The following is a 14,845-nucleotide window of genomic DNA, read 5'->3' as shown; positions in this document are numbered from 1 at the left end:
GACGTCACACTTCTCAACACCCCCCCTCCCCCCATAGGTGCGTGACGTCACACTCCTCGACACCCCCCTCCCCCCATAGGTGCGTGACGTCACACTTCTCAACACCCCCCCTCCCCCCATAGGTGCGTGACGTCACACTTCTCAACACCCCCCCTCCCCCCATAGGTGCGTGACGTCACACTCCTCAACACCCCCCTCCCCCCATAGGTGCGTGACGTCACACTCCTCAACACCCCCCCTCCCCCCATAGGTACCTGACGTCACACTCCTCAACACCCCCCTCCCCCCATAGGTGCGTGACGTCACACTCCTCAACACCCCCCCTCCCCCCATAGGTGCGTGACGTCACATTCCTCAACACCCCCCCTCCCCCCATAGGTGCGTGACGTCACACTCCTCAACACCCCCCCTCCCCCCATAGGTGCGTGACGTCACATTCCTCAACACCCCCCCTCCCCCCATAGGTGCGTGACGTCACATTCCTCAACACCCCCCCTCCCCCCATAGGTGCGTGACGTCACACTCCTCAACACCCCCCCTCCCCCCATAGGTGCGTGACGTCACATTCCTCAACACCCCCCCTCCCCCCATAGGTGCGTGACGTCACACTCCTCAACACCCCCCCTCCCCCCATAGGTGCGTGACGTCACACTTCTCAACACCCCCCCTCCCCCCATAGGTGCGTGACGTCACACTCCTCGACACCCCCCTCCCCCCATAGGTGCGTGACGTCACACTCCTCAACACCCCCCCTCCCCCCATAGGTGCGTGACGTCACACTCCTCAACACCCCCCCTCCCCCCATAGGTGCGTGACGTCACACAAACCCTCCGGGGGCTGTGACGTGATTGGTGGATGTGAGCGGGTGTGTGTGGGGGGGAGGGCGCCGTCACGTGACGCGGTTACCTGCGTCACGTGACGGCGTTACCCGGCGTGCCCCGCGCGCCGCCATCTGAGTGCAGGCAGCACCTGAGCGGGGTGGGGGCGGCGGTGGTGACGAGAGACGCGGCACAAGAGACACGCAGAGACACAGAGAGACACAGAGACACAGAGAGACATGAACACAGACACAGAGACACAGAGAGACATGAACACAGACACAGAGACACAGAGAGACACAGACACAGAGAGACACACAGACACAGAGACACGCAGACAGAGACACACACAGAAACACACAGACAGAGACACATAGAGACAGAGAGACACACACAGACAGAGACACGCAGAGAGACACACAGACAGAGACACACAGAGACACACACAGACACACAGAGACACACAGACAGAGACACAGACACACAGAGACACAGAGACACAGACAGAGACACACAGAGACACAGACAGAGACGCAGAGACACGCAGAGACACGCAGAGACACGCACACAGAGACACACAGAGACACACAGACAGAGACACACAGAGACACGCAGACACACACACACAGAGACACACAGAGAGACACAGAGACACACACACAGAGACACGCAGAGAGACACACAGACAGAGACACACAGAGACACACACACACACAGAGACACACAGAGAGACACACAGACACACACAGACACACAGAGACACACACAGAGACACACACAGACACACACAAGAGACACGCAGAGAGACACACAGACACACACAGAGACACAGAGACACGCAGATACACAGACACGCAGAGACACACACACAGACAGAGACACACAAATACACAGAGACAGACACAGAGACACACAGACACACACAGACAAAGATACACAGAGACACACACAGAAACACAAGTACAGAGACACACACAGAGAGACACACAGACAGAGAGACACACACAGGCAGACACACACACACAGACACACACACAGGCAGACACACACACACACCTGGGGAGGGACACGCGGGGGGGGCCTGTTGGACGAGGAGTCGGAAGGGAGTGACGATGGCCTGGGGGGTGGACCTGTGGGTGAGTGGTGAGGGTGAGTGGTGAGGGTGAGTGGTGAGGGTGAGTGGTGAGGGTGAGTGGTGAGGGGGGTGGACCTGTGGGTGAGTGGTGAGGGTGGTGAGGGTGAGTGGTGAGGGTGAGTGGTGAGGGTGAGTGGTGAGGGTGAGTGGTGAGGGGGGTGGACCTGTGGGTGAGTGGTGAGGGGGGTGGACCTGTGGGTGAGTGGTGAGGGGGGTGAGGGTGAGTGGTGAGGGTGGGTGGTGGTGAGGGTGAGTGGTGAGGGTGAGTGGTGAGGGTGGTGAGGGTGAGTGGTGAGGGTGGGTGGTGGTGAGGGTGAGTGGTGAGGGTGAGTGGTGAGGGTGGTAAGGGTGAGTGGTGAGGGTGAGGGTGGTGAGGGTGAGTGGTGAGGGTGAGTGGTGAGGGTGGTGAGGGTGGTGAGGGTGGGTGGTGGTGAGGGTGAGTGGTGAGGGTGAGTGGTGAGGGTGGTAAGGGGAGTGGTGAGGGTGACTGTGAGCGGTGAGGGTGGTGAGGGGGGTGGTGAGTGCTGGTGGTGGTGAGGGTGGTGGTGAGGGGGGGGGAGGGTGGTGAGGGTGAGTGGTGGTGAGGGTGGTGGTGAGGGTGGTGGTGGTGGTGGTGAGGGTGGTGGTGATGGTGGTGGTGATGGTGGTGAGGATGAGTGGTGAGGGTGGTGGTGATGGTAGTGAGGGTGAGTGGTGAGGGTGGTAGTGAGGGTGATGATGGTGGTGAGGGTGGTGATGGTAGTGAGGGTGGTGATGGTGGTGAGGGTAGTGATGGTAGTGAGGGTGAGGGTGGTGGTGAGGGTGGTGGTGATGGTAGTGAGGGTGATAGTGGTGATGGTGGTGGTGATGGTGGTGAGGGTGGTGGTGAGGGTGGTGGTGATGGTAGTGAGGGTGAGTGGTGAGGGTGGTGGTGAGGGTGATGATGGTGGTGATGGTAGTGAGGGTGGTGATGGTGGTGAGGGTAGTGATGGTGGTGAGGGTAGTGATGGTGGTGAGGGTGAGGGTGGTGGTGAGGGTGGTGGTGATGGTAGTGAGGGTGAGGGTGGTAGTGAGGGTGGTGGTGATGGTAGTGAGGGTGAGGGTGGTAATGAGGGTGAGTGGTGAGGGTGGTGGTGAGGGTGGTGATGGTGGTGAGGGTGGTGAGTGGTGAGGGTGGTGGTAGTGAGGGTGGTGGTGAGGGTGGTGGTAGTGAGGGTGAGTGGTGAGGGTGGTGGTAGTGAGGGTGAGTGGTGAGGGTGGTGAGGGTGGTGATGGTGGTGAGGGTGGTGGTGAGGGTGGTGGTGAGGGTGGTGGTAGTGAGGGTGAGTGGTGAGGGTGAGTGGTGAGGGTGGTGGTGAGGGTGGTGGTAGTGAGGGTGGTGGTTAGGGAGGTGGTGAGGGTGGTGAGGGTGGTGGTGAGGGTGGTGGTGAGGGTGGTGGTAGTGAGGGTGAGTGGTGAGGGTGGTGGTAGTGAGGGTGAGTGGTGAGGGTGGTGAGGGTGGTGATGGTGGTGAGGGTGGTGGTGAGGGTGGTGAGGGTGGTGGTAGTGAGGGTGGTGGTTAGGCAGGTGGTGAGGGTGGTGAGGGTGGTGGTGAGGGTGGTGGTGAGGGTGGTGGTAGTGAGGGTGGTGGTAGTGAGGGTGAGTGGTGAGGGTGGTGGTAGTGAGGGTGAGTGGTGAGGGTGGTGAGGGTGGTGATGGTGGTGAGGGTGGTGGTGAGGGTGGTGAGGGTGGTGGTAGTGAGGGTGGTGGTTAGGGAGGTGGTGAGGGTGGTGAGGGTGGTGGTGAGGGTGGTGGCGTGGGGTGTGGACCTGTGGGGTGAGTGCCAGAGATGGCGGAGACGTCACGGGGGAGATACGCGGGGTGGGGGAGTGAGAGACACACAGACAGACAGGTGTGTGAGTGTGAGTTAGACAGGTGTGTGAGTGTCTCTGTGGGTCTCTGAGTGTGGGTCTATGTGGGCCTCTATGAGTATGGGTCTCAATGAGTATGGGTCTCTGTGGGTCTCTATGAGTGTGGGTCTCTGTGGGTCTCTATGAGTGTGGGTCTCTGTGGGTCTCTGTGGGTCTCTGTGAGTGTGGGTCTCTGTGGGTCTCTGTGGGTCTCTATGAGTGTGGGTCTCTGTGGGTCTCTATGAGTGTGGGTCTCTGTGGGTCTCTGTGAGTGTGGGTCTCTGTGGGTCTCTATGAGTATGGGTCTCTGTGGGTCTCTATGAGTGGGTCTCTGTGAGTCTCTCTGAGTATGGGTCTCTGTGGGTCTCTATGAGTATGGGTCTCTGTGGGTCTCTATGAGTGGGTCTCTGTGGGTCTCTATGAGTATGGGTCTCTGTGGGTCTCTATGAGTATGGGTCTCTGTGGGTCTCTATGAGTGTGGGTCTCTGTAGGTCTCTATGAGTGTGGGTCTCTCTGGGTGTCTGAGTTTGGGTCTCTACGAGTATGTGTCTATTAGTGTGTTGTTGTGTGTTAGTGTTGTTGTGGTGGTGTTGGTGGTCGTGGTGATGGTGGTGGTGATGGTGGTGGTGGTCGTGGTTGTGGTGGTGGTGTTGGTCGTGGTGGTCGTGGTGGTATAATAGCGTAGTATATTTTTGTTACAGTGTGGTGTATTATGTAGTGTTTAGCATAGTGTGTAAGCTGGACTTCTTTCGCGCCGTACGTAGCCAGCCAAACCGCGCTAATCTTAGGTGCTCAAGGCACCAGGGGTGTCCCACCCTCCCTCCCTCACTCGCCTATCTTGCCGTACCCTTGATCCTGCGACGGTTGTGATTGTCCAGGGCGTTGTGAGCCCTTCAGACATCACAGACATCGCCTTGTCTCTCTGTGTATTGCTGGGGATGTGTGTTTCCCCCGTGTGTGTGTGTGCGTGTGTGTGTGTGTCTGTGTGTGTGTGGGGAGCACAGCAAGTTGGCACAGTAGGGGGCACAGGTGGTGCATCAGCCAGTCATCTCGGTCATCTCGGTCAGTCGACCCGTGGCACCTGCTGGGTCTGCCCCGTGACCTCCTGCCAGCGGGCGTTCGACACTTCACGTGGTAGCCTCAGGGTGCACGTGGCCTGGCACAAGCGTCGTGGTGACGTCACCGCCACTTAGTGGCGAATGGCGGTTGTTGTTGTTGTGGGGAGCGGTGGTGCAGCGGTTAGCGCCGTGCTGCACTAATAACCCAGCGACCCGGGTTCGATTCCCGCTCACGGCCAACGCCGGTGACGATTATCTGAACCGGTCCTGGGCCTCCCCTAGGTCGACTCAGCCTGAAATGAGTACCTGGTGCGGTGTGTAGTAAACATCGCCACTGGGGAGACAAAGGCGGTCGGGCGTGGTGCTGGCCACCCACCCCCTCGTGTGCCGTACCGGCCTTCATAGGTGCTCGCTAACAGCACTTGCCCCTACAGTCTGTTAAGGCTACACGGGGGATCTTTGTTGCGTGTACACGTGTGTGTGTGTGTACATGTCGTTAGTGGTAGTTGATTGAAGGTGGAGGGGTTACCAGCCCCTCGCACCCGTCCAGAGCCCCCGTTTGGCCGCTGTGGTGGTCACAGACGCCATGAGGATGATTGTCAATCTCGGTTTTCAATTTCATTTATTTGGTATAGCCCTGTGAGCCATTCGGCTCTTGAATCGGGTGCAACCGCAACAAACATGAAACATGAACAAGAAAACATCTTAAAGTGACTATGTGCAAACAGAAAATCCAGGAAAAGACAGCAAAATATTGCAGAAAAATCACCGTACACCAACGCTGTGCAAACATCCCAGTGGGATGCAAGTCAAACAAAAACAACAACAACAACAAGACAACTTAGATTAAAGCCATCAGTCTAACTCCGTACTACAACAAACAAACATGGCCAATCTTCTTGGTTCTTTCGGTAAAGTCATCACGTAGAAGGGAAATAATAAAATAATAAAAATAAAACATAATAAAATACAATTCTCACGACGTTTCGGCCACAACGCAAGCAGCCGTCCTCAGGTGAAGACCAGGTCTGTCGGAAAGACAGCGTCTGAATGAGACACCACCAGGCTTGGCAGCGTATATTTAAGCTGCTGGGTTGGAAGGGGGGAAGGGCGCCTTGACAAAATAATTTGCCTATCAAGAGGAATTTAGCATATTTATGGGAAATGCAGGTATGGGATTAGTCACTACTTGTGGAATGCGAAGGTGGTGGGCGGGGGGTTTCAAAGTCATAATGTGCCCGTGCATTATGTAGGATTAGCAGCATCAATGGCCAAACCAAAAAACGTTTTCGAAATCACCAAAATATACTAATAGGGTTTTTCCCCTTTTTTCTGGCAACAAAACTGACACCTTTTGCAAGGAATCATGCTTACATTAACCACAATACCTGCAGTCAAATGCGAACAAAAAACAATGCTCTGATAATGTATGCATTGTCTTTGAAACTGATTGGTCCGCACCAGAGACAGCTTTCTTTGGAGCCTAGTCTCATATGGTGTTCGACCAGATGACGCATTTGACTGCAGGTATTGTGGTTAATGTAAGCATGATTCCTTGCAAAAGGTGTCAGTTTTGTTGCCAGAAAAGAGGGGAAAAACCCTATTAGTATATTTTGGTACTGGCAAAGGAGATCCCATGATGCACCAAAATAAAGCCATGAAAGCAATGAAACAACAGCGATCATAGGAACTGTGACCGAAATTTCACAATAAACGACATAAACAACATGTACCACCAGACCCTGTAGCCATAGCTGGCTGCATGAGTCACTCAACAACAGCAGGAGCATCAGTAGAGGTATCAACAATTTTTCAAACGCACCTTTAAAGATCAGCGCACTAAATCAAAACACAAGATCATACGTCATCCTGAACGACAACATTTGATTTTAGGCCGCTGAATAGCAGCGTCAGCTAGGGGTGTACAACTCCTCCTCTAGAGCAGTTTTGAGTGAAGATCTCACAGGCAGAGGTCGTAAACGGGTTTTGATTCCTTACCCGTACCCGTACCCGGCCGCACCAGGGTCGCAAATGGGTAACCCGTACCCGGCCGGGTACAGGTAGCCGTATCCTACCCGTACCCTACCCTACCCGAAATGAGTGACAATCGGTGACTCACCAGTGACTCATGGCCTACCCGTACCCGTACCCGGCCGCACCAGGGTCGCAAACGGCTACCCGTACCCGTACCGTACCCGGCCGGGTACGGGTAGCCGGGTATCGGGTAGGGTACAGGTATCGGGTACCTGATTGCGACCTCTGGGATGAAGCCATGTTGCAGGCGCGGGTGGGTTGATTCTAGGAACTTGAATTGTGAGAAGAGACAAGACGTTGGGAAATGAGTGACAAACGGTGACTCGCCAGTGACTCACGGCCTACCCGTACCCGGCTGGGTACAGGTAGCCGGGTATCGGGTAGGGTACGGGTATCGGGTACCCGGTTGCGACCTCTGCCCACCACAGCGTTGCCCGTCCGGCACAAAACTAGGAGGTTGAGGGGTTGTTTTTGCCGAACGCTTCACGTGGCCTCAAGGTGCACATGGCCTGGCACAAGCGTCGTGGTGACGACACCGCGAATGGCGTTTTGAGGCTGAGTCGACCTAGGGGAGGCCCGGTCCTGATAATCGTCACCGGCGGTGTTGGCCGTGAGCGGGAGTCGAGCCCAGGGTCGCCGGGTTCGTTGCGCGGCGCTCACCGCTGCGCCGCCGCTCCCAACACCACACGACAACAACAACATCGACAACAACAATGACAACAACAACAACGATAACAACGACAACAACGACAACAACAACAACAAAAACCGACGGGTGCTGAACTCAGTAACTCGTTAGCCACGTGCCCCCAAACGTAGCTCGCTAATACCCCCCCTCGTCCCCCCCCCTCATCCCCCTTGCCCCCCCCCCCTCGTCCCCCCCTCGTCCCCCTTGCCCCCCCCCCTCGCCCCCCCTTCGCCCCCCCCTCGCCCCCCCCCTTGCCCCCCCCCAGGACCAGTTTGACGCGGTGGAGCGCCACACTGGATGGGGTCTCGAGTTCCTGGAGCGGCTCTCCAAGTTTGTGCGCGAACGTGCCGATGTGGAGGCCTCCTACGCCAAGCAGCTGCGGTAGGCGGGCACAGCGCACGCACGCACACGCACGCACACGCACGGGCACGCACACGCACGCACACGCACGGGCACGCACACGCACGCGCACGCACGTGCACGCACGGACACGCACGTGCACGCACGGACACGCACGCACACGCACAGACACACACGCACACGCACAGACACACACGCACACGCACAGACACACACGCACGTGCACGCACGCGCACGCACACGCACGCACACGCACGCACACGGACGCACGCACGCGTACACATGCAAGCACACACGCACGGGCACGCACGCACACGGACGCACACGCACGGGTACGCACGTACGGGCATGCATGCACACACGGACATGCATGCACACACCGCAACACACACACGGAAGCACACACACCGCAACATACACACACTGCAACACACACACACCGCAACACACACACACACACTGCAACACACACACACACTGCAACACACACACCGCAACACACACAGCACAACACACGCACACACTGCAACACACGCACAATGCAACACACACACAGCACAACACACACACACAGCACAACACACACACGGCAACACACACACACCGCAACACAAACAGCACAACACACACACACAGCACAACACACACACAGCACAACACACGCACACACACACACTGCAACACACACACACAGCAACACACACACAGCAACACACACACAGCAACACACACACAGCACAACACACACACACAGCAACACACACACCACAACACACCACAACACACACACACACACGCAGCACAACACACACACACCACAACACACCACAACACACGCACACAGCACAACACACACACACCACAACACACACACACAGCACAACACACACGCAACACACACAGCACAACACACGCACACACAGCACAACACACGCACACACGCACACACACCGCAACACACACACTCACACACACAGCACAACACACACACACACAGCACAACACACGCACACACACACTGCAACACACACACACACAGCAACACACACACAGCAACACACACACAGCAACACACACAGCACACAACACACGCACAATGCGTGTGTGCGCTGTGCCCCGCAGGAACCTGCAGAAGAAGTACCTGCCCAAGCGCGTCACCGAGGAGGAGAACAGGTGAGTGGAGCTCTCCGGCGCGGCGAGGGGGGACGCTGGCTTGCCAGGCGTCGTAGGTCGCGAGGGTTTTCGAGCCGGCGTTGCCGGTGCCGGCCGCGGTGAACGACCGCGGTACCGGTGGTCACGGTGGCGGCGACAACCGGCTACGGTCCGCTGGTGCGGAAAATGAAAAAACCTTCATTTAGTGACAAGTTTTTACCCTTTCAACTGGTACAAAAACTGACCAGGCATCATGTTTGCAATAACCACAACACAAGCAGTCAAAATGCAAACAAAAAGAAACAACTCTGATGATAAAGGTGTCAGTTTTGTACCAGTTAAAAGGGTAAAAACCTACTATTAAACTCTGATGATGATAATGATATGCACTGCCCTTGAAGTTGATTGGTCCACACCCGAGACAGCTTTCCTTAGAGCCTAGTCTCACATGGTGTTGGACCAGATGACACAAATAAAACACAACTCTGATAATGTATGCCCTGTCCTTGAAGTTGATTGGTCCACACCCGAGACAGCTTTCCTTAGAGCCTAGTCTCACATGGTGTTGGACCAGATGACACAAATAAAACACAACTCTGATAATGTATGCACTGTCCTTGAAGTTGATTGGTCCACACCCGAGACAGCTTTCCTTAGAGCCTAGTCTCACATGGTGTTGGACCAGATGACACAAATAAAACACAACTCTGATAATGTATGCACTGTCCTTGAAGTTGATTGGTCCACACCCGAGACAGCTTTTCTTAGAGCCTAGTCTCACATGGTGTTGGACCAGATGACGCCAAAAGGCGCACAACTCAAAGACAACACACCATCTGGTCCAACACCAATGGAGACTAGGCTCTAAGAAAAGCTGTCTCGGGTGTGGACCAATCAACTTCAAGGACAGTGCATATCAACCTTCATTTAGTTTTTAAAAAACAATTTTAGTTTCGACATTTTTTTGTTATTTAGTTTCGGTTTGAAAATGTGTTCAGGTAAGATAAATGTTTCATGAGTTGAGTTTTAGTTAAAAAAAAAAAGCGTCACACGGGAAGCTAAGGGGGTGACCGACCCCCACCCTGTGAGTGTCACCCACCCACCACGTGACTCTGTGAGTGTCACCCACACCCTGTGAGTGACACCTACACCCCACGTGACTCTGTGAGTGTCACCCACACCCTGTGAGTGACACCTACACCCCACGTGACTCTGTGAGTGTCACCCACACCCTGTGAGTGTCACCCACACCCCACGTGTCTCTGTGAGTGTCACCCACCCACTGTGAGTGTCACCCACACCCCACGTGTCTCTGTGAGTGACACCCACTGTGAGTGACACCCACTGTGAGTGACACCCACACCCCACGTGTCTCTGTGAGTGTCACCCACTGTGAGTGACACCTACACCCCACGTGTCTCTGTGAGTGTCACCCACTCACTGTGAGTGACACCCTCACCCCACGTGTTTCTGTGAGTGTCACCCACCCACTGTGAGTGACACCCTCACCCCACGTGTCTCTGTGAGTGTCACCCACTGTGAGTGACACCTGCACCCCACGTGTCTCTGTGAGTGTCACCCACCCACTGTGAGTGACACCCTCACCCCACGTGTCTCTGTGAGTGTCACCCACTGTGAGTGACACCTGCACCCCACGTGTCTCTGTGAGTGTCACCCACTCACTGTGAGTGACACCCTCACCCCACGTGTCTCTGTGAGTGACACCCACTCACTGTGAGTGACACCCTCACCCCACGTGCCTCTGTGAGTGTCACCCACTCACTGTGAGTGACACCCTCACCCCGCGTGTCTCTGTGAGTGACACCCACTCACTGTGAGTGACACCCACACCCCACGTGTCTCTGTGAGTGTCACCCACTGTGAGTGTCACCCACCCACTGTGAGTGTCACCCACTCACTGTGAGTGACACCCTCACCCCGCGTGTCTCTGTGAGTGACACCCACTCACTGTGAGTGACACCCACACCCTGTGAGTGACACCCACACCCCACGTGTCTCTGTGAGTGTCACCCACTGTGAGTGTCACCCACCCACTGTGAGTGTCACCCACACCCCACGTGACTCTGTGAGTGTCACCCACTGTGAGTGACACCCTCACCCCACGTGACTCTGTGAGTGTCACCCACTGTGAGTGACACCCACACCCCACGTGACTCTGTGAGTGTCACCCACTGTGAGTGACACCCTCACCCCACGTGACTCTGTGAGTGTCACCCACTGTGAGTGACACCCTCACCCCACGTGACTCTGTGAGTGTCACCCACTGTGAGTGACACCCACACCTCACGTGACTCTGTGAGTGTCACCCACTGTGAGTGACATCCACACCCCACGTGTCTCTGTGAGTGTCACCCACTCACTGTGAGTGACACCCTCTCACTGTGAGTGACACCTACACCCACTGTGAGTGACACCTACACCCCACGTGTCTCTGTGAGTGACACCTATACCCACTGTGAGTGACACCTACACCCCACGTGTCTCTGTGAGTGTCACCCACTGTGAGTGACACCTACACCCACTGTGAGTGACACCTACACCCCACGTGTCTCTGTGAGTGACACCCACTCACTGTGAGTGACACCCTCACCCCACGTGTCTCTGTGAGTGTCACCCACTGTGAGTGACACCTACACCCCACGTGTCTCTGTGAGTGACACCCACTGTGAGTGACACCCTCACCCCACGTGTCTCTGTGAGTGTCACCCACTGTGAGTGACACCTACACCCCACGTGTCTCTGTGAGTGTCACCCACTCACTGTGAGTGACACCCTCACCCCACGTGTCTCTGTGAGTGTCACCCACTGTGAGTGACACCCTCACCCCACGTGACTCTGTGAGTGTCACCCACTGTGAGTGACACCCACACCCCACGTGACTCTGTGAGTGTCACCCACTGTGAGTGACACCCTCACCCCACGTGACTCTGTGAGTGTCACCCACTGTGAGTGACACCCTCACCCCACGTGACTCTGTGAGTGTCACCCACTGTGAGTGACACCCACACCCCACGTGACTCTGTGAGTGTCACCCACTGTGAGTGACATCCACACCCCACGTGTCTCTGTGAGTGTCACCCACTCACTGTGAGTGACACCCTCTCACTGTGAGTGACACCTACACCCACTGTGAGTGACACCTACACCCCACGTGTCTCTGTGAGTGACACCTATACCCACTGTGAGTGACACCTACACCCCACGTGTCTCTGTGAGTGTCACCCACTGTGAGTGACACCTACACCCACTGTGAGTGACACCTACACCCCACGTGTCTCTGTGAGTGACACCCACTCACTGTGAGTGACACCCTCACCCCACGTGTCTCTGTGAGTGTCACCCACTGTGAGTGACACCTACACCCCACGTGTCTCTGTGAGTGACACCCACTGTGAGTGACACCCTCACCCCACGTGTCTCTGTGAGTGTCACCCACTGTGAGTGACACCTACACCCCACGTGTCTCTGTGAGTGTCACCCACTCACTGTGAGTGACACCCTCACCCCACGTGTCTCTGTGAGTGTCACCCACTGTGAGTGACACCCTCACCCCACGTGTCTCTGTGAGTGTCACCCACTCACTGTGAGTGACACCCACACCCCACGTGTCTCTGTGAGTGACACCTACACCCTGTGAGTGACACCCTGTGAGTGTCACCCTGTGAGTGACCCCCACCCCCCACCCTGTGACCCCCCCCCCCCCCCCCTCGTGCCCCTGCCCCAGCTACACGTCTTGCCGCGCCTTCTTTGCGACGCTGCAGCAGCTGGGCGACTGTGCCGGGCACCGCGAGCTGCTCGCCGACACGCTGGCGGAGCGCGTGGTGGGCAGCCTGGCGCGCTACCACGCCGAGGCCAAGCAGCAGCGCAAGGCGGTGAGCGCCGACGCCAGTGAACTACCCCCAGCGTCGCTCCGACGGTGACGTCGCCACCGGCACGAGAATCGAGACGCTGTCTTCCCCGACAGACCTGTTCTTCATTCAGACGCTGACACAGAGACACACAGAGACACACAGAGACACATAGAGACACAGAGAGACACACAGAGACACACAGAGACACACGGAGACACACGGAGACACACAGAGACACACAGAGACCCGTAGAGACACACAGAGAGACACACGGAGACACACGGAGACACACGGAGACACACAGAGACCCGTAGAGACACACAGAGACCCGTAGAGACACACAGAGACACACAGAGACACACAGAGACACACACTCATAGAGACCCACAGAGACCCATACTCATAGAGACCCACAGAGACCCATACTCATAGAGACCCACAGAGACCCACACTCATAGAGACCCACAGAGACCCATACTCATAGAGACCCACAGAGACCCATACTCACAGAGACCCACAGAGACACACAGGGACACACAGAGACCCGCAGAGACCCGCAGAGACCCACAGAGACCCACAGAGACCCACAGAGACACACAGAGACACACAAAGACACACAGAGACCCGTAGAGACACACAGAGAGACACACAGAGACACACAGAGACCCGTAGAGACACACAGAGAGACACACAGAGACACACAGAGACCCGTAGAGACCCACAGAGACCCACAGAGACCCACAGAGACCCACAGAGACCCACAGAGACACACAGAGACACATAGAGACACACAGAGACCCACACTCATAGAGATCCACAGAGACCCATACTCATAGAGACCCACACTCATAGAGACCCACAGAGACCCATACTCAGAGACCCACAGAGACTCATACTCAGAGACCCACAGAGACCCACAGAGACCCACACTCATAGAGACCCACAGAGACCCATACTCATAGAGACCCACAGAGACCCATACTCAGAGACCCACAGAGACTCATATTCATAGAGACCCACAGAGACCCATACCCATAGAGACCCACAGAGACCCACACTCATAGAGACCCACAGAGACCCACACTCATAGAGACCCACAGAAACCCATACTCAGAGACCCACAGAGACCCATACTCATAGAGACCCACAGAGACCCACACTCATAGAGACCCACAGAGACCCATACTCATAGAGACTCACAGAGACCCATACTCATAGAGACCCACAGAGACCCATACTCATAGAGACTCACAGATACCCATACTCATAGAGACCCATACTCATAGAGACTCACAGAGACCCATACTCATACAGACCCACAGAGACCCATACTCATAGAGACTCACAGAGACCCATACTCATAGAGACCCACAGAGACCCATACTCATAGAGACTCACAGATACCCATACTCATAGAGACCCATACTCATAGAGACTCACAGAGACCCATACTCATAGAGACTCACAGAGACCCATACTCATAGAGACCCACGAAGACCCATACTCATAGAGACACACAGAGACCCACACTCATAGAGACTCACAGAGACCCACACTCATAGAGACCCACAGAGACCCATACTCATAGAGACCCACAGAGACCCACAGAGACCCATACTCATAGAGACACACAGAGACCCATACTCAGAGACACACAGAGATCCACACTCATAGAGACCCACAGAGACCCATACTCATAGAGACCCACAGAGACCCATACTCATAGAGACCCACAGAGACCCATACTCATAGAGACCCACAGAGACCCACAGAGACCCATACTCATAGAGACACACAGAGACCCATACTCAGAGACACACAGAGATCCACACTCATAGAGACCCAGAGACCCATACTCAT

At 55.8% G+C, this 14,845-nt stretch overlaps 1 protein-coding gene across 1 annotated transcript in view; it reads left to right on the top strand.

Moving 5' to 3' along the window:
* Nucleotides 1-1,198: 1,198 nt before the first annotated feature.
* Nucleotides 1,199-14,845, top strand: part of LOC133361202 (collagen alpha-1(I) chain-like) — a 43,183-nt gene continuing 29,536 nt past the window's right edge. Inside the window, exons 1-4 of the mRNA XM_061580086.1 lie at nucleotides 1,199-1,954; nucleotides 7,867-7,982; nucleotides 9,084-9,134; nucleotides 12,859-13,006. Coding sequence (XP_061436070.1) covers nucleotides 1,931-1,954; nucleotides 7,867-7,982; nucleotides 9,084-9,134; nucleotides 12,859-13,006 — 339 coding nt within the window. The 5' untranslated portion in view covers nucleotides 1,199-1,930. The remainder of the gene's footprint in view (nucleotides 1,955-7,866; nucleotides 7,983-9,083; nucleotides 9,135-12,858; nucleotides 13,007-14,845) is intronic.

Source organism: Lethenteron reissneri, chromosome 71 (assembly GCF_015708825.2).
Source record: "Lethenteron reissneri isolate LAM-NWPU_2019-01 chromosome 71, ASM1570882v1, whole genome shotgun sequence".
Taxonomy (NCBI): domain Eukaryota; kingdom Metazoa; phylum Chordata; class Hyperoartia; order Petromyzontiformes; family Petromyzontidae; genus Lethenteron; species Lethenteron reissneri.
This window is presented reverse-complemented; position numbering and strand designations above follow the sequence as displayed.